The sequence below is a fragment of the Asparagus officinalis genome, chromosome 5 (assembly GCF_001876935.1).
Source record: "Asparagus officinalis chromosome 5, Aspof.V1, whole genome shotgun sequence".
NCBI lineage: Eukaryota > Viridiplantae > Streptophyta > Magnoliopsida > Asparagales > Asparagaceae > Asparagus > Asparagus officinalis.
Window position 1 is genome coordinate 107,995,378 of NC_033798.1, and position 20,312 is coordinate 108,015,689.

The following is a 20,312-nucleotide window of genomic DNA, read 5'->3' on the forward strand; positions in this document are numbered from 1 at the left end:
ATTTCATCGGATACGGATACGGTTTAGCACCCCTAGTTGCGATACACAGCCTGCAGACAAATGTAAAAACGGCGTAAATCGGCCTTCTTTTTGCTAGCCAGTTCGGATTTTACTAGACAGCCTAACGAGGTCACGGCCCCCCAATCACGTGCGCTGCACCCTCCCCACTCTCTCCTTTCATAAATATATTCTATTTCCATTTCCTCCCCTCCAAAAACCCTAAACCCACCTCCCCCTCCCCAAAAATGCCCGGCCTCGCTTCAGATCCCGACAACTCCATCGTCCCCTTCGACCCCAATCCACCCACTCCCATCATCTACCCGATCCAAATCAACCTCAAACCCCCAATCTCTCGGATCCACATCAACTGGTCTCGCGGTAACCTCCTCCATGTCGCCTGCCTCCGCCCCGCCGGAGACTCCGGCGAAGGACTCGCCGGAGGAAAGGTCGTCGAGGTGAAGCTCGGCGGCGCCGACGACGGCGAGATCGGCGAAGCGGAGAGGCGGAGGATCGCATATGGATCTGTGCCGGCATTTGCTTTGCTTCAGAGCCGGAGGAATTCTCTGATGGCGATGGCGAGGATGTCGGCAGCGTCTTTTCGGAATGAGTGGTGAGTTCGTCTTGTTCTTTTATTTCGGGGGGCTAGTTGTCACTTTGTCTAGGCTTGGAATTTATGTTACTGGAATATTTTGAAATGCATGAAGTTTGTGTGAGGAGAGGAATTTTTAGCAAGATGACATGTTTGCTTGCTGATGGTTCAGTGTTTGACTGCATTTTGAGATTTGAAGAGTTTAGGGCTCAGAATTTGGTACGATTTGGATATGTGGAATATGAACTTAGTAAGGGGGCGTTTGTTTCAACTTTTTTTTTGGGATATAGGGTGGATTACAAATTCTAGGATGAAAAAGTGTTTTTTTTTTGAGTTTATGGATTCCATAACCTTTGTTTGATTCAAAATAAATTTTGGGATATTGAATACCCAAATAATACAAAACTAATATATTATAGCATTTGTGAAATCCCCTCTTTGAGAAAGGATTTGGGCTAGATTTCAAATTCTAAAATTTGTAATGCTACAATTTGAGTTTGAAACAAACAAAATACAAATTATAGGATTATAAATCCCAAAATATTGATGAAACAAACAACATTTTAGAAATCCCAACCCATGTTAAAAACCTATGGATTTCAAATCCCATGGGATTTGAAACAAACATCTTAATAGTCTTTTGGAAGTGCTTTTTTGTTCTTTTCGAAATCAGTGGTGTCTTGTTCTGGGAGAAAGCTGACATGTTTTGTTTCTAGATGGTTCGATGCATGCTGCTTGAAGGTTGAAATTTCCTTTTAAAAGCTTTATACCTTGATATTTGGTACTATTTGGAGAAATACTTGCATTCTGTTACAACTTATGACTAATATATATGAAATGAAATGATATGTTAAGGAAAAATGGTGGCTGTTGAATTGAGTGTCTTGTTTGAATATAAAAACTATAATCCTTGATCCTCGCCACAACTTTGAAGTTTTGGTGTAATGGTTAGAGGGACTTTGACATGATATCAAAGCAACTCAAGTTCAAATCCCACTGGCCACGAATTAAATGTGGAAATTTAAAAAAAAGGCACTGATGTATGAGTCTAGGTTTTAGCCCATAAAAAGGGGCGCTCAACTTGTAGGGGCATGTTAGAATATAAAAGTATAATTCTCAATCCTTGCCACAACTTTGAAGTTTTGGTCTAATGGTTAGAGGGACTTTGACATATTTGAATTCATGAGAGCGCAATAATATCAAATGGATGATCACAAAAGCACTGGACCATTGACAACAAATAGTAGGGTTTATGGATTCTGTTGTATGCATGAGTAACTATGGACTTTTGTTTTACTTTCTGTAGGTAGGTTACGTAGGTATTATTAGAGAAACATTCAATACATGAAAACGTTCAATTATAAGAGCTGAAAGAACAATACATGTCATGCTTCTGCATTCGATGTTACGTTTTGATGAAATTTTTGGTTTATCTTCTGATCATGAGGAGCTTGCAGGTGGGAGCATGTGTTGGAGTACAGCAATCAAATCTCTGACCTTCTTGGAAGACCCAAGCTTCCTTCTGGCTCGGTTATTGAAGACCCCAGAATGGTTTTGCAGGTATTTTACTTAATATTTTATTTAATTATTTAATAGCTTCTCTAAAATTATAGTTGGCAATTCCTAGCTTTCTTTATCTTCATTTTGAGACCTTTTAAATTGCAATGATAAAGCTCTTCATTTACAGTTGGTTGAGAAACCTACTAGCTTGAAGGCTGCATGGCAGTTGTTGAAGATATTTTATGTGGATAGGCTATCATCAGCTTGGCTCCCAGAGCATCTTGTCGATTGGTTAGCAGTAATGAGCTTTCTTTCTTACTCTTCTTTTTTCACTGGTGATGGTATGCCCATGTTAATTAAACCATTATCCTCCTAATTAATTGAAGTTAATTGTTTGTTTTTTCCCCAGGATTATGATGGCCTATTGTCAAAGACAGATACAACTATCCACTCCAAGCTTGCAGGGCTGCAAAAGAAGCTGGTCGATTTACAGGTGTGAATCATTTTATTCCCTTGCAACTTCGCTAACTCTGTAAAAGTACTTCCTCCCGTTCTAGTTATTTCCAATACAAATGAACTTATATGTATGTATAAATATATAGTAAGATATATAATAGTATGTGTATATTATATATATTATATATATAAATATAATATATATAATGATTATATTTATATTATATTATAGAGAGAGAGAGAGAGAGAGAGAGAGAGAGAGAGCGAGAGAATCTAAGCATGTCGATCAGAGATGGTGCAGGACTTTATAAGTCTGATCATAATATATATATATATATATATAAATAATATATTATATATAATATGCAGCAGACTAATAAAGTGTGCACCATCCTCTGAAGCGAACATGCTTAGATTCTAAAGGAACCAATTTAACTGTCCAATATAAATTATGCTCTCATTCATGGCATTCGGGTAATAAATTTTCAGCATCATAATAATGATGATGACTATATTTACCATGGTGCAGTGGGGCCGTTACCATAATTCAATTTGGCTGTTCTTTGTTACACAGGTAGTTGAGGATGATCCAGAATATTGGGAAGGAATATCACTAGCACTTGCAGTTGGTTGGCTTGATATTGCGGTAAGGGCTTTTGACGGATATCTATGCACTAAGTAGTTTGCTTTTATCCTTTTGTTATATTACTAGCAAATTGATTGTTTTGTTGTTGTTTTACCATAAAACCTGATCTTCTTCTTGTGCAGGTTAAACTCTTGAGATTACATGGATCCTATCAACTAGATCAAATAGACAGTCGCGAGGTTTGTGTGAACTTTAGTTTAAAAAAAGTTTTCAATTTTTTTCTTTCAATGGTTGGGTTACTGATTGACACCAGACCTTGCTAGACATAACATTATCTTCAGACATATTCATAATTTTAGCATCAACGCAACTCTAGCTAAAACACAGATCTATTCAATTTCCTAGGAACTATGCGAAAGTATATATTGTGGCGGTGAAAATTAGGACTTTGTAGTGAAATCATGTAGAGTATTTAACTGAAGAAATATTTAAATGAAAGTGTGTGGATCTTGGAATATTTTTGAATTGCTGTTTCTTCCCCATGATGAGAAGTTCAGTTTAAGATCTTTAGGATACTACCTAATGCTTCTAGTACATTTTATTTTGAAGATGAACTCTACAATTTCTTGTAATGTTTAGATTTAGGATGAAATAAACACTCTATATGGATATGTGGACAATCAACTTTGATGGAAGGGGAGCTCCGGAGCTCCATTATTGACCTGTTGTCTGATCCAGAGTCGTCTTTTGTAATTTTGCTCTGTGCTCTCGTGCTATGATTATCAAATACCAAATGTTTATTTCTTTGGAAAAGAACTTCCTTAAATATTCTAGGATATGTTTAATGTTTATTGCTTTCTCTTCAGTGTATCTTTTACTTAGTTTTTTTACCGTTTGTCAATATGTAGTCAGGAACTTTTTTTTTAATGAGTTAGTGCCTATTTCCGTTTTGAGGTTAGTTCCGTATTTGAAGCCTAAGACTATGAAGATTGTATTTTAAGAAAGGATATACTCTCAGGTCTCTTGAACTTATATTGAAATAATGTAAGTTATATTGAAATAACATATGTTATATTTAAACAATGTAAGTTATATTGAAATATTGCATATTTATATTGTAATAACATTGAGTTATGGTGTGTCTGAGTTATTTCATAAGGTTACATAACATTTTAGGCCTGTTAGGTTACATAATGCAACATAACGAGTTACATAACGTGTTTTTTCAACAATGTTCTAGTATTCCATTAAAACCAGCTTCTCTTTCCTAACAACTTTTGCCCTTCACCACTGCATGATTTGCCGTCAAAACACATTTCAGGTAGCATAGCAATTCTTTATATTCTTTACACTATGCTGACTCCATATGGTCTGTGCAGACAGAAAATGGGTTGGTTGAGGCAGTTGCTGTACTAGTCTCAACAATGCCACGCATGCGTCCTGACTTGCCCACAGGAAAATTAGGCCAATCTTATAAAACCAAGTCCGACTTTATCAAGGTATCATTCATATATTTGAAAATTTCTTTCTATTTTATATTTAAAATTCTAACCCTATTGTATTACTTCCAGGCATGGGAAAAATGGCGTGGCCATATAGCTAAACTAGATTTCAGTACATTTTGGGTTCAGTGTGGCCACCATCAGACGCGGGAAGGATTGAAAAATTTGTTACAAATTATGTTGGGGAACATAAAAAATATTACTAATGCAACTTATCATTGGATGGAGTTATGTATCTCACACTTACTCTACATGAGACCATTTACTATGGTAAGTGCTTAACATAAGGTCTGCTTTCTTTTCCCCTTGCATAGGATCTTCCTTGGTAAAACCATTTGTTTTACCTCAATTCAAGTAGCAGTATGACAACATATTATGCGCTCAATAATTGTTTTTTGAGCTTTCACATATTTGGCATTAGTTTTCTCTAGAGGGCTAAACGTATGTCCTCTACCAAGAGTTGTCAACTTGCCATTATATCATTTACCGATGTTCCCGTAGCTGACTGGGTATGATCATGCAACTGGCAAGGACCCATGATGATATTGGTATCTAAAACTTCAGATACTTGAGATACATATTAACATAACAGAAGGGTAATTATTATGAAACTCTCTTCAAGTTTACCCGCTTATTATAAAACCCCTTGAATGTTATTTTTTTATTACAAAACCCTCTACTGTTAAACGATCTGTTATGTTTCAGTTAAAACAACATGTGAAACTCACATGCCTTTTTATAATACGAAAATACCCTCTTCTTCTTCCTCTTAACATATTGCCGATTACTCGCATTTCAGTTTATACAATACCTTCAGATCCTCAACAGAGATTTTTTACTTCAATGGATCTACTGGATCACAAGGGCAACGAGAATCATTACTCCACAAGAAAAAAAGGATATACAACTAGGGTGGGCCTCATCACATCTGCATCTCTTGGTAGCTCATTTTGTATGTATATGTATATGTATACATACACACAACAGTTAGCCTATCTCGCCTCATAGAGGTGGTCTTCTTTAAGGACGTAGTCTTCCAGTCAAATACCGTGAATCGATCTGAAACTCTACCTACGAGTGTCAAGGGAGGATTCCTTCTTAGGGCAACCAAAACACCTTTTTTAGTACTAAACGTGTTTGTGATGGAAGGAAGAAGATATACAAAGGTTTTCTGTTTCGCCTCTTATGCATCCTTCTAGAGCGTTCTTCATAGTTACGTCATATTCGTCAGAATAGTCGTCCTCGACCCTAGCCAGTGACTCTAGAGTCTTCAGAGGACATATTCATATTCATAGATATACATATTCATACACACATGTATACACACACATACGTATATGTGTGTGTGCATGTATATATATATATATATATATTCCCTTTAAAAGCACGAGTTAAGAAAAATCTTTCTATGGTCAATATTATCCTTCACTATTTTGAATATTACATTTAAATTTTAATCTATTATAATTCTAATTATATCTTATCTAATCCCACAGGAACTATCTATAGCTCAACAATTTTAAAAAAAGATTAACAAATTACGTGAAATATTATTTTAAATTTTTTATTTAAATCTTAATTTATCTAAATACTAATTTTATCCTATATTAACCCCACATGAACTACCTGTAGCTCAGCAATTAAAAAAAAATAAGATTAAGATTTAATTCAAAAATTACACAAAATGTCTTTAAAAGTTTAAAATTACCCAAAACATCCTGACTTTTCAAAACTTAAAACATCATGAAATCTAAAAATTAAAAACAGTCCCCGAGGAATTTAAAAATTGTAATTATACCCTCAATATTTCTAAAATTGTAGAAACAACCTCAAAAATTCAAATTAGAAAAAAGCATCCTAAATTCAGTGACTTCAAAACTTGCAAACAAACATAGATAGATTTCAGGGATTACAATTAGGCACTTAATAACTTAAAATTTGTAATAAATAACCTTGAAGTTACATAAACTATAAAAACTCCCTCAAAATTTAAAAATCACAAAAACACTGAAATTTCAAAACTTATAACTGGTTAGCATTAAATCTAAAAATTATCAGCAGATCATTGAAAATTTGAATTTATCAAAAAACAACTCAAAAGTTTTAGTAATTGTAAAAAACACGCTCAAAATTTCAGAGTTGAAAGAAACATCTTAACATATAAAAACTTACCACCATCTCATAAAACATAAAAATTATAAGCACCCAACATAAAATTTAAAATTTTCAAAAAAATAACATCAATGTTAAAAAAATTACAAAACACACCCTCAAAAGTTTAAAATAAAAAAGGCTAAATTTTGGCAAAGAAAAGAGTAAATGTTTGATATCATTTCATTAAGATATATAAATTTGAGTTTCAATTTAAAATTTATCATCCCTTTTTAGCATCTAAAAGTAGTCTAAGTTGACGCTGGTAAAAAATAACAATTACGAAACATTAAAACTATCCTGTTAAGGAATAAAAACTTAAAAAATATATGACAGATTAAAAAATTAATATTACTATATAAATTTAAGGAACTACATATAATATTAGTAATAACATTAATTGATAGAAGACTAAATTGCATAAAACTAACAAAAGACTATAATATAATAAGTTAGCATTAATTGATTATAATGTATAAACATTCATCTCTGATGTTAATAAGTTAGCATTAATTGATTATAATGTATAAACATTCATCTCTGATGTTAATAATATTTATAGAGTAAAAGAATATAATGAATTTTGCATGAAAAAACTATCAGAAAGTTCAGAAATAACCTTTAAAAAAATCTTGTTTTTATTTTTAAGTAGAGAAGTGAAGTAAATAAACCCAAAATAGGAAAAAAAATTCTGAATCACTTGAACTGACATTGACAAAAGGTATATCTAGCAAAGAGCATCGATGAGTTCCTCCTTGAAGAACATGTTGAACAATTTTGTCCTAATTAAAAAGCATTCATCATGAAAGATACAAGAAAATTAGTTTGTATTTATAAATTTTCATACTTAATTCTTGAAATACTAAATGAATCATAAACTTAATATAAAATTACATATAAATAATCTTACAATAGAAACTAAAGTGAAGTCATTGATCAACTATGTTGCGAGATATAATAAGCCAGATAAGATGAGAGAAATTACTATAATGGACAAAAAGTATATACATGATAATTAGTTACAATAGCATAAGTAAAAAAATTAAAATTGATATTTTTCTTTTTCCTATATGTGGTATGACTATGAAAGTAAATTTATTTGGGGATATGACTACCAGTAAAGAATTAATCTTTAAAGACATGATTAAAGATAAGCACATAATAACACTGTTAGATTTCAAGATCTTTAAATATGAAAGTAACATATTTTACTACTAAATTTTTTATTAAATGTCACTAAACATAAAATTCACATTATATCTGTCTCAAATTTATAGGGAAAATATGCATGTTATTGTAAATTGTGTTAACAATATATACCAACACAAAGATACAACTTATTAAAGAAATAAAAGAATGGTAAAGAAACCAAGCAAACATACATATAACACAATAAAAAAAAATATTACACTTTAAAGCTAATACGCATGGCTTATTCAGAACAAGCTGCTAATATAGAAGCATATCCATCAAGGCTCTTTACAAATACAATACAAATTACTAATAAAGTAGTACCAAGGTTGAGTAATATCCTTTCTTCATGAAATAAACATATCAAGATTAAATATTAACATTATAATCTAAGCTAATTTGATAATAAAAAATATATTTATTTAGTTCAGATCATTGTGGAAAATGACACATAGAGTAAAAGTAATATTATTTAATGCTACAGAAACTCTTATTGGATGCACTCCAGAAGAATTTATTACAGAAAAAAGAGATAACTCCCAACCTTTTTAAAAAAATAAATTAGAAACACAAACATTTCGTATATGAAATTAACATTTAGTCTCATTGAAACACAAAAACAATCAATGTCTGTATTTCTAGAATTTTTGTTAAACATCAAAAATGCATTCAACTTCTTTGTGAAGTAAGACGAGAAGACAAAACATGAACGAGCTCAGGGAAAAATAATTACACAAGAAATCCAGCTCCAGCCTAATGTCACAATCAATATAGATGATGAAGACACAATTCTAGAATTGCTCAAGAAAAAGATAAAGGTGAAGAAGGATTGATCTTAACTCAATAAAAAAATAAAATAGAAAGAATAAAAGTTATTTTTTTTGATTATTTTATAGAATAACTTCATTTTTTAGTAAAACCATGAATCTTTAGAAAGGATTTTCATGAACTCTTTTAAATATTTTTGTATGGTTATGTGAATGCTTTTATCATATAAAATATACTAAAGTTAGCATTAATCTTTAGTTAATGATTTTTTCTAAAGTCTATCAATTAATTAGCAATAAACTTCATATTCTCTTTAGCTTTATTTTAGCCCACTTTTAATTAATCATCTTGGCTTTTTTAGCTTTAATTATTCATCTTTCTTTTATAACACTATTTTTAAGTGTTTTTTATATTTACAACATTATACTTTCAAGCTTGGTTTCATGTCGGCAAATCACGTCAAAATTCAAATTGGCTTTAGATTTTATTTGTTTCCTATCAATTTAATTATAAACATAAAAATTTAAACTTGGTGTAGCCCATTTAAACAAACATTAAAGAAAATAAATAATCACAATGCTAAAAATTTAAAGGCATTAGTGAGCAAAAACGATCAAAGTGGAACCGGGGAACAAATTTTAGTAAGGAAATAAATTAAAAATATTTACTCATGATATTTAACCACGTACATTGCACGTGCATAAAACATAGTATATATATGTGCCCGCGCGCGTGTGNGAGAGAGAGAGAGAGAGAGAGAAATGTAAGAACTTGGTACCAAGCACAAATTTTGTGCTTGGTAGTGAGATGGCTCATTCCCGTCCACTCACTAACCCGTGTGAATGTGGTCCCCTATTTGAATGAGTGGGTGTGAATGGGCAATCTTACTACCAAGCACAAATTTTTTTTACTTGGTATCAAGTTCCTTCATATTGCGCATACACATACACCCATAAATAACGAAGAAAACTAGAAAGGTAGCAAATCTAATGCAAAAGAAAAAATTAGGAAGAGAAGAAAGACCTAGCCAACAAGAATCATTACTACACAAGACACAACGTGAGAAACTGAAAACACAAATAGATGTGAAAACCATAGGGTTTTGAAATGATTACATTGATTAATCTTTTGATTTCTTTTCATTAGCAATCATTTGCTTGCGTTAGACGTGATGAGAGAAAATAAGGGATTTTACAATATTTGATGAGGAAGACAACTCTATTACTTAGATATACTTGAGGGGAAATTTCACTTTCATGCCTTGTATATGCCCATTTTAGTAGCTCTTTTAACAGTAGGGGTTTTGTAATAAAAAAATAACGCCAGGGAGTTTCATAATTACTAGGTAAACTAAAAGGGTTTCATAATAATTACCATAACATAAAAGAAGTAAAGAACCCAAAGAGAGGATCTGGGATAAGATATTATTTTATTAAAATGTAAGGAATTTTTCAAGGAAAATAGCAAGAGGTTGTTGTTATTGTCATCTTACAAATATTTTTACTCTGCAGTTTCATGTAATTGGTTTTCCTTCACACATAGTTTACTAGACGATAAATATTAAGATTAAGGTAACGTTCAGTTCTTAAGTGTCAGGATCTTAGATGCAAGTGTAGAAGGAGGTGAAAATGATTGCTTACTATTTTTTGAACAAACACAAAATATGCAGTGGTAATAAACAGTAATAGTAAAATAGTAAGCTAAACAATCACAATCAGAGTACATGAGATTTTATAGTGGTTTGGATAAAAAATCGTACACCTATTTTTCAATCTCGCAAAGGGGCTTTCTTATTATGATAAAAGTTATCATGAATCATAAACCCAATTCACTAGACTTATAAGACTGAAACCCTAGGTTACATCAAACTAGTTATCTAGCTTAAGCTCTTCACCATGAGCAATCCTAGCCCTAGCTAGTGATCAATCCCTCAATCCAACCCTGACTTAAGTACAATGTAAACCCTCAGTTCATACGGGCTTGATTACACCGTAAAACCAAGTTTAAAATAAATGGAACAAGTATCAATTACGCGCATCGCAAAAAGATCTTACAACCCTTTGTTTATGCAAACAGTTCTCTGAAGAATATAAGCGAAGTTCAATGAAGAACATTGTTGATCTTGAAATTCAAGAGTAGCACTCTTTGAAGGTTGATGATCGGATGATGTAGAATAACGTCGAGGATGCAAATTGAGAAGTCTGAGCAAGGATAATCACCGAAGTTGAAACTCTAGATCTCGCTCTTTCTCTCTCTTTTACTATGTGAATTAGATCAGGAATCCTCTTATAAAATTGGAGGAAAAAGCCCTTAAATAGCCTCAACAACTATGGTTCAAATTTAGTCCAAATCAGATTAGGATTTCTGAAATCAGCCCGCCACTCATCGATTAGTGGGTGGGCTTATCGATGATTATAGCCCCAGATTCATTGATGAGCTCCCATCCTCATCGATGAGTTTGTGACTCAGTGATGTAATCAAGTCTGCTCTCAGCCTCGTTCTTATCAATGCATATGAAGGCTTATCAATGAATCTGCTCCTATGCTCATTAATGAGAATAAATAGTCATCGATGAGTATTTTGTTGATTTGCTGATACTTGCTTCTTGATCTTTTCACATCCGAACTTGATTCTTATTTCTTGTCTTGTATACAACATCTCAAATACATATCAGACCAACATGAAGATTTGTTATTCATTAAACCAAGTCAATTGTAGGGACATATGCGAACACGGCCCTAAAACTAAGTTCATCATGCCTTTGTTGGGATAAAAATCCTAATGGAAGAGAGTACAAATATAGAAAGAAGCATTTGATCTATTTGAGTACAAGGTTCATGCATAGCTGGATAAACATGTGTAAAAATCTCTAAAACTATGCTGTTTATAGATACTTCATTTAAAAACACAAGACACTAGATTAACTTACACATCGTTGGCAATTTCAACTCACAATCATAGTATGTATAACAACATATAACTACGGTAATATATATTATTCTTGTAGAGGTTTAGGTTTCTTTTCCTTTCTTTTCTACAGATACGTTATTAAAAGTTCAGTATGCCCTCTAGTTGTTTGATGGGAATTTTAAAAACTTTTTAGATACCTTCTTAAAAGGTTCAAAATATACCTATTCGTTGATTTTTTTTAATGGGTCATAGATCGTTATGATTGATTATGATGCATGCATTACCAACATCTAATTCATTGTTGCTAATGTATCATGAAACTATTAGATATGCAAAGCATGATTTGGCTAAGTGTTTAAATAGTACAAAGCACGTAAAATTTGGATTCTATACTTAAAGCTATACTGTACTATTTTTCAAGGTTTTAAATGTCGGATGTAGGGTTAATGTCGGATGGCTGAAGTCCATGTCGGATAGCAAAAATCGGGGATATATCGGGGGACATTGACTAAATATCGGATTGCCATATCGGGTAGTGCGCATATGTATAATATCATGTCCTAAATGTAATCTAAGCATTCATAAATTTAATATAAGCATACTTTATAAATTCTATAGATTAAACATATAAAAAAGTAAATAATATATGGATTTGGGTTCATAAATTCTTTCTATCGGGTTCATAAGAAACCCTTAAACATGAGAACGAGTCAAACATGTGTGGGTATTTACCACTAAACCAAACCCGATAACAAAAAACAGATCTTAAAAAAAGTACCATATCGGTCGATTTTTCAAAGTTAAAAAATAGGCCGATATGCTCGATATGACCCTGATATTTCCGATTTGGCCCTGATAACCGACATACGAGTTGAAAACATCCATGTCGTGTTGGTCAAGCCCTCAAACCGATATGTCGGCTGACATTTAAAACCTTGCTATTTTTAGTAAGTAGAATCACATTAGCCTATTCTTAGCAATCTTGAGTACTGTTGTTTCCATTTACAACTTTTGAGTATAATTGTAGTAATTAGTTAGACTGTTATTTTTAGTAAAACTCTGACCTCTACTTTGAAGTGTCAACCATTTTATCGAGGCGCGCACTCCGGGCGTGCCCCGGGCGCGGGACGCTGTGGGCTGGGGCAATTGTGCCCCGCACCAGAGGGGACGCTGTGGGCTGGGGCAATTGTGCCCCGCACCAGAGGCGGGGCGCTGCACGCACACGAGGCGCGCGCCTTGCATGAGCCTCGTGTGCGCCTCGCGCGCGCCTCGCGTGCGCCTTACACGTGCTTGACACCTGCATCATGTAATAGACTCTTTCTTCTGTTTTTTAAAATAATTTATATATTACATATTTACATCATGTAATAGACTTTTTCTTGCTAGTTGCTAATCCATTTTCCATCTTTTCATGTTTAACCTATAAAAAGAAAACAATAATTAGTAATTTAGTATACTTGTTTGCTAATCGCGCGCCTTGCATGCGCCTCGTGTGCGCCTTGCATGCGCCTCGTGTGCGCCTTGCGCGCGCCTCACACGTGCTTGACACCTGCATCATGTAATACTCTTTCTTCTGTTTTTTAAAATAATTTATATATTACATATTTACATCATGTAATAGACTTTTTCTTGCTAGTTGCTAATACATTTTCCATCTTTTCATGTTTAACCTATAAAAAGAAAACAATAATTAGTAATTTAGTATACTTGTTTGCTAATTGTAACTTTCTTCTCTAATTAGCATGCTAACTAGAAAATTATGAACATGTAAATATGTAATTGTTACATCCATTCTTCATCTTTTTATGCTAATTAGAAAATAACAATTAAGAATGCTAACTAGCAAATTATGAACAATTATGTTTTTTTAATCACTTAATTGTTACTTAAAAATACATATATCATATTTTAAATGAAAATATATATTTCTTACTTGTTACTTGCTTGTTTTGTTTCATAGATTTTTGCTTATGTTGGAGATTATCTTGCATTGTGATTTGTGGAAACTTATGAACTTCTCTATGTTATGCATGCTAATTAAGACTCTCTCGTGATTTAGTTGGTGAAATTACATTTCTTGATCTTTTTATGTGACAATTTATAAACATGTTTCTTATATGCTTCTTTGTCTTATGTTAAAAAATATTAGTTTGAGTTGTGCGCCTCAATTCAGTGAGGCGCGCGCATCGTTGTGCTCATTGCGCATGGTGCGCGTAAGAGGCCTTTGCGCCCTGCATTGCGCCTTGCGCCTCGATAACAATGGTGTCAACTATGTCGGGGCATTCTAGACTTCTTCGTTGTCACATGCTATGAACTTATGGGGCTATTTTTGTTAGTTTAAATTCCTTGGAAGTCTAACAAGTTCCTATTATTGAAATTTGGTTGCACTTTATAAAATTAAGTTCATTCTTTTAAATTTCTTGATTTTTAAATTTCTTGATTTTTAAATTTGGAGATTTTGTCTGAACTTAAATATCTTGGGAGTTCAATAAACTTTTTAGTTTTTAGTCCAACTAAACTAGAGAAAGTCAATCGAGATTGTCGGACACGTGCAACAAGACCAAGTCCACCTGCTAGTTGGATCTAGGAAATAGAGTAGTAGACCTAAAACTAACATTGATTAAGGAAGTCATAGCGAACATCCCAGCTAGTAATAAGAAAGGAGGTGACTGTTAACAAAGTTAAGTGGAGAGAAATGATTAACCTACCTAATAAATTTTGGATAAGGGCCTTCTTTCTTTTCTTCTTTCGTTAGTTTTAACTTCTCAATTGTTACTCAATTCAAAGAAGTTATGGATGTGATTGAAAATTTTTGTAGTTATTTTAAAAAAATTATTAGTTATTATTTTTCTATGATATTAATATAAATTTTTTGTTCAAATGCAACAGTTTGAAGAACATGACCGATTCATGAAATAGATAAATCACTTCTTAATTTTTGAACTGTTAGCGCTCTCAGGAAGATAGATATTCTCTCTTTTTAATTGGATGCTCATTAATATAGAAAAGCTTTATTGTTATTTCACTTCTGCCCATGAAGAGTTATCATTACTTCACTTCTGCCCATGAAAAGTTAATTAAATTGACTGTATCAGGGCTGCAAAATCTCCTGTTTCCTATTGACATTTTATGTACTGCTGAATCTTCCATTATGGGCGGTCCGAGGGGACCACTGCGGTTCCTCTGTACCTTTATCTATATTAATGTTTTGTTCGCCTTGAATAAATTATTTTCTCAGAGTTTAGAAGGAATGCACAGTTTGGCTCAAAAGTGTATGCAGTTGAAGCCGAATGCCAATTCCAGTGGTCTTACAGAGGTCCTCCTTGGTATTCTTGGAGATAATACCGAGGTGCTCTTTTACATTCCTATAACTGAATTATTTCCTTGGACAATGTGTGTAAACTGTGCCTTTGCTATAATGTGTGTATAATACTCTTCCTTCTTCTCTAGGTTGTTTTAGCAGAATGCTCTAGAACATTTGGACCCTGGTGAGCTTTAAAATCCCTTCTTGTCCTGCACCATGAAAATTAGGCTCTGCAGTTTATTTGATTTTGAAATCTTCTTACAAGAAGTATGTGTTACTGTCCAATTAGGTTGGTCACACATGCCACAGAGTTGTTAAGCACTGAGAATGATGAAGCTGATATTCTGCTGCATGAAGAGAGATATAACTTAGGAGGTATCAGTATCGACGAACTGCATCGTCTTGTGTACGCTCAAGTTTTGTCTTCTCATCCTTTGACTTGGCAAGTGAGTTTTAGTTATTTGCAGGAAAATTGAATTATAGTGAGCCATTATTATTCAGTGGTCTTACTGATCATGTTCTCTTCCAGATTGCCCCTACGTATTTAGCTTCCTGCCCAAAGCAAGGTTTAGGTTTGTTAGAGAATTTACTCTACAGGCAGCCTGTGCAACATTTCCAAATGATTCTCAAGGTGATTAAGACTTGTTTGTCCACTTGATTTGATTTAAGTTTCTCAGACCATCTTCAATGGCAAGGCAAAAATTGCCTTTCTCTCTCCTTCCACCTCACTTTATTCTCCCTCCACATCACTTGCCTTTTTCAATTGCCTTTCAATTCCACAACAACTAATTTTTCAAAAAGTTTTTCATTTTATCTTTCCTCCACATCACTCAATCATGATAATTAAGTAAAAAATTAAGTTTTATTTGCTTTGTCCAAATAACACAAACTCAAGCTCTATTAATAGATCTTGAAAAATAATAAATAGTTGTGAAAAAATAAAAAATTAATTTCGAGTAATTATTGATCAAAACAGTCATTTAAAAACAAGGTGAGAATAATTGTAAAAACTTTATGACACGCGGGGCCCAACAAGAAATTTAACACAAAGGCAAAATTTGCCTTCCATTGTCTTTCTCTCTCCAACTTTTTCATTTGCCTTTCAATTTGCCTTGCTATTGGATGTAATAATTTTTGAGTTGCCTTGCCATTGCACTTGGTCTCATAGGCATTTCTGTCCGTCTTTTGTCATGCTTATTGATTTCTGTAAATGTCTGTCTTGAGATAACCCCTCCTGTACTTTTTGAACAGAACCTAGAGATTTGCCGTCTGTATGAACTTGATGACATTAGTTCGAGGGTCATGAAGGTATCTTCAGCTTTTCAGGCATCCATTAACTTTTTATTAGCAATGCTATGTATATTTCTGTCTTCTACTTTAAATATTGCCTAAGAGGGGTTAGATTCAAAGATTTGAATCCCAGTTCTTTTGAAACTCAGTTTATTAGTAAACAGAAGTTTCTTGTAATGTAAAACATCTTTCAACAGATTGCTGGCATGTATAACTGGAAGCATGGCAAGAAAGGGTTTGGAGTTTACTGGCTTCAACAAGCTCAGGACGAAGTTAGACTTAATAAAATTGCTCAGCGATTGTTTGAATGCATTGGAAAGTCAGTATCTGATGACAGTTTTAAGGTGGTCATCTGCTCTTTTTCTTTTTCGTTTTCCTTTTTCCCTGTACCTGTTTGGGAATTTTTTACTCATTTCAGTTACCTAAGTTTGAACTGTTGAACTGTAAACAAGATTACTTACTTCAAACTGTTTTATCATTCCATAGAATCATCTCAAATTTATATTAAAATCATTGAGATTCTTATATTGCAGCAATGGGAAGGTTTAATTGAATTGCTTGGTTCTGAAGTTGGCAGTGCAGGAGGTCTTGAGTTTCTGCACAAGTATTGCATTTTGCCTTTTTTTCTGTCTTGCGGTTAATTCATGATATTGACTATTTAAAGGATAATTTTTTGACTGGCCGAAATTCACAAATCTGTAACAGGTATCGGGATTTTAAGAGATCTCTTCAGCAGGTACAAGATGGAAGGGCCAATGATGTTGCTAGGCAGACCGTGGAATCACTTATACAAGTACGGTTTGCATACTCTCTGTATATCAAATCAACCAATACGTGCACCCTTCACCTTTTGTATATTTGTAATTATGTTTTCCTGGCAGCCGTATATTCTGCTGTTGCTTAACCAAGGCTGTTGAACTAATCTGGTTGTATCTCGCTTTTGGCAATCAGAACTTCAGCTCTCAGCTTTGCTTAATTTAATAACATTTCTCGATGTAATATTGCTATAGAATACTATGCTAAGCAGGATGTTCATGTACCTCAAACAAGTAATTTTTGCCAATCCTTCTTTTGGTTGATTATATCTCCCCCTCCACACAGCTCTATTTATGACAGCTCCTCAGTTGAATTAGTCACTTACCTTATTCTTTAGAATCTGAATCAATTTAGTTTCCGTTTCTCCTCTTCCTAGAAGCACCTTCATATATGATCAATTATTCCTAGCTGGTGCACTTACCATATTTCTTTTGTACATGTAAAAATCATTCCCAATGGGTTTCTTCATCTTACGTTGATCCTAAACCACTGATTGTAATTGATTCAATCAATTTGTAGTCAACTCGTCTATTTGAACTGTCCAAACCACTCCTCGTGTGTTTCTTCATCTTTGGTTGATGCTAACCTTTAAGTCCTCATGGATCTACTGATTCTTATGCAGCCTTTTGTGCACTGTAATTAAACCACTTTAGTATTCTTATTGGCATGCTCAATTGCTGTTTTTCTCCACTTCAGTGTAGGCATGGTTATCGAAATTGTCAGCATACATCATACTTTTAGCTGATGGCTGTGTACCTTCTAGATGTAGGCCTTACTCTTTAGTATTTCAGATTAAGTTGACCAGTTCAGCAATATAGATTTGGGGAAGCGATTCATCCCCTTTCATCTTATCTAGTCCGTGGGATCACAGCAGGAACTAATAATTAGTGTAATGGAGTAGTTATTTTATTTAAACAAACACTATAATAGATTGCATATTGAAATATTAATGGTATTGTGAGCAAAGTAAGAAACCTTTATATGAGAAATTAAGGATTGAATGATGTTGCCACAAAATGTGGGAATGTAAAATTCAGATTCCTTTTCTTTTGTATAAATTATCTGTGGAATTAGGTCTAGCTTGGTCTTCCTTGGCTTCCAACACATAGTGATGGAGACTAGACAGGAGGAGACTCAAAAGTTATCAATGCCGCTCTTCATATCTTCGAAGTTTTTAGAATTTCATTAGTCCTAGATGGTCACAATGAAGTCTGTGTTTTGCAAGTCTATACTTAGTGGCAAACTTTTGAAATGTTAACGATGAATCTCTTCATCTTAGTTCATTACTATAATTGTTGGTGGAGGAGGCATATTATGATTCAAATAGTTAATAATCTCTTATACCATCCATCCCAGAATTAGTATTCATGGGTTTCTAGCTTTATTATTATGGTTAGAGGACAGTATGTCTGTATATATTCTGAGCAACTATTTCCTCACTCCGTATGCTTCTGTATGTTTAAATGTGACTGTTTTTATTATTTTGCTGCAATGCTGCTGCGTGAAAAAAGAATGACCCGGCATTAAAAGTGAACTATAGGAGTAGTTTTTTTTGTTTTGATGCCTAATCTTTGAGTTGATCAGTTGATGTTAATGAAATTTGCTTATTTACAGCTTATGAAAAGTCCCTCAACACCACAGAGATTTTGGCTTCCACTTCTGCATGATTCTGTAAGTCTTACTGCAGCAGTCTTCGTCACACTCATTAATGAATTTATTCCTTCGTTGATGTTGTTCATTGCTGTTAGCTGAGTAGGTCAATTGGGTGCTGTAGGAAGTGTGAGATTACTTCAGAGTTTAAGACTAGCACCCGAAAAACCATGTGATCATGGAAGCATTCAATGATTTTCATAAGGAAAAAATGTATATGAGCTAACAGCCCATTTTGCAAAATGGGCTGCCAGCTCAATACCATGTGAGCACCCCCGGGCTAGTCACATTGGGGTGGGGCTCACATGGCAGTGAGCTGACAGCTCATTTTGCAAAATGAGCTACCAACTCATACCCAATATCCTCTTTTCATAGTGGTTAATGTTATTTGAATTTTTTTAGATGCTCCATTTATTTTCTTCAATAATAAGATTTAAACTAAGTATAAGTTTAACTGAATCTTACATGTAATTAATATGCAGTTAAATAGTTTATGTCGAAAGGCTGTAAATAATTGCCCACTCACCTGAAACTTGATTATAACTTACTTTATCCCCCCCAAAAGAGCTTGAAATCTTTTTTTGTTTTCATTGGATAACTTTGTCAAAGTTCCATCAAAAGTCCAACTTGTTTATTCGCATATGAGACTACAGTTTAACTTTCCTATTCCAGCAGCTGAACTGCATAAACACTAGTGACATTTGAGGTGACAAATTGAAGGAATCCAGTTAAGATTGAAAATATGCACTTTTTGTTAAATGTAAAATATTTTCTTTGCCCTAAGTTTCTTAAGGAGCAAATTAGCACTCAGATTGGAACATCAATATACTCTAAAGATGTAAACTTCTGATTTCATTGTAAATATAGAGTAGTGTTGGTCTGACTGGATTTTTTTGAACTTCCTTTTGTGCCATTTCCAGGTTAAATTGCTAAATTGGAAGGATCGGCCTCTGTTGAGTGTGTCTGAAACAAATTTGCTCATGAATAAACTGCAAGAGCTATCCCTAGCAAAGCTTCGTCCAGATTTTTGCGACACTGAGTTGCCACCTAAAGCCATAGGCTCTGTTAGATTGGCCCTGGCCACGAATCTTGCCCGTGCTATTCTCGAGGAACCCTGAATCCATAATCCATTATCTTGGAGGTAAGATTTTCTGAGAAGTCTTTATTGTTTTAATTATAGTTCACATTACACTATGTGATTTGAAAATCCTTGCAGGATTGTACAACTACATATCAAAATACGCAGTATGCAACGGCTAAAAAGCTGTCTTCTTCAAACCATTAGTGCTTGGCCAAAGAAGCTTGAAGTATTTTATGGAAACTTCTGTTTGTATGAGCCTTCTGTAACCAGCAAGTTTCAGATGATGGAGAGTAGGATGTACCTTCAAAAGCAAACAATTTGCTTATTCAGTGAGAGCTTGTAAATTTTGTTGTGTTGCGAGTAGTGTAGAAGAACTTAAAGAGAATATTTGTTTGCATGAGCAATTTTATATGAGATGTGTAATCTGTTTCATATCAAGATTATGTATCCGCATATAATTTACTTTATTCTTCAGTTGAATTTATGTTTGTGGAATTTGACTTGTGTAATTACGTATC

At 33.7% G+C, this 20,312-nt stretch overlaps 1 protein-coding gene across 1 annotated transcript; it reads left to right on the plus strand.

Annotated features, from left to right (window-relative positions):
• Window positions 225–20,274, plus strand: LOC109840576 (nuclear pore complex protein NUP85). Its single transcript, XM_020409284.1, has 19 exons — window positions 225–610; window positions 2,047–2,149; window positions 2,277–2,387; window positions 2,499–2,582; window positions 3,120–3,191; window positions 3,314–3,370; window positions 4,511–4,630; window positions 4,703–4,903; window positions 14,892–15,002; window positions 15,104–15,141; window positions 15,247–15,403; window positions 15,487–15,588; window positions 16,209–16,265; window positions 16,445–16,591; window positions 16,781–16,851; window positions 16,953–17,040; window positions 18,678–18,734; window positions 19,634–19,854; window positions 19,930–20,274. The coding sequence occupies exons 1-18, from the start codon at window positions 246–248 to the stop codon at window positions 19,829–19,831; spliced, it is 2,139 nt and encodes a 712-aa protein (XP_020264873.1). The 5' UTR covers window positions 225–245; the 3' UTR covers window positions 19,832–19,854; window positions 19,930–20,274.

Bases quoted from the DNA above. Each gene is read 5' to 3' on its own strand.
- LOC109840576 (XM_020409284.1), top strand. From the start codon at position 246: ATGCCCGGCCTCGCTTCAGATCCCGACAACTCCATCGTCCCCTTCGAC. The intron at 2,583-3,119 runs GTGTGAATCATT...TTTGTTACACAG, and splicing joins AGAAGCTGGTCGATTTACAG to GTAGTTGAGGATGATCCAGA. The intron at 18,735-19,633 runs GTAAGTCTTACT...TGCCATTTCCAG, and splicing joins TTCCACTTCTGCATGATTCT to GTTAAATTGCTAAATTGGAA.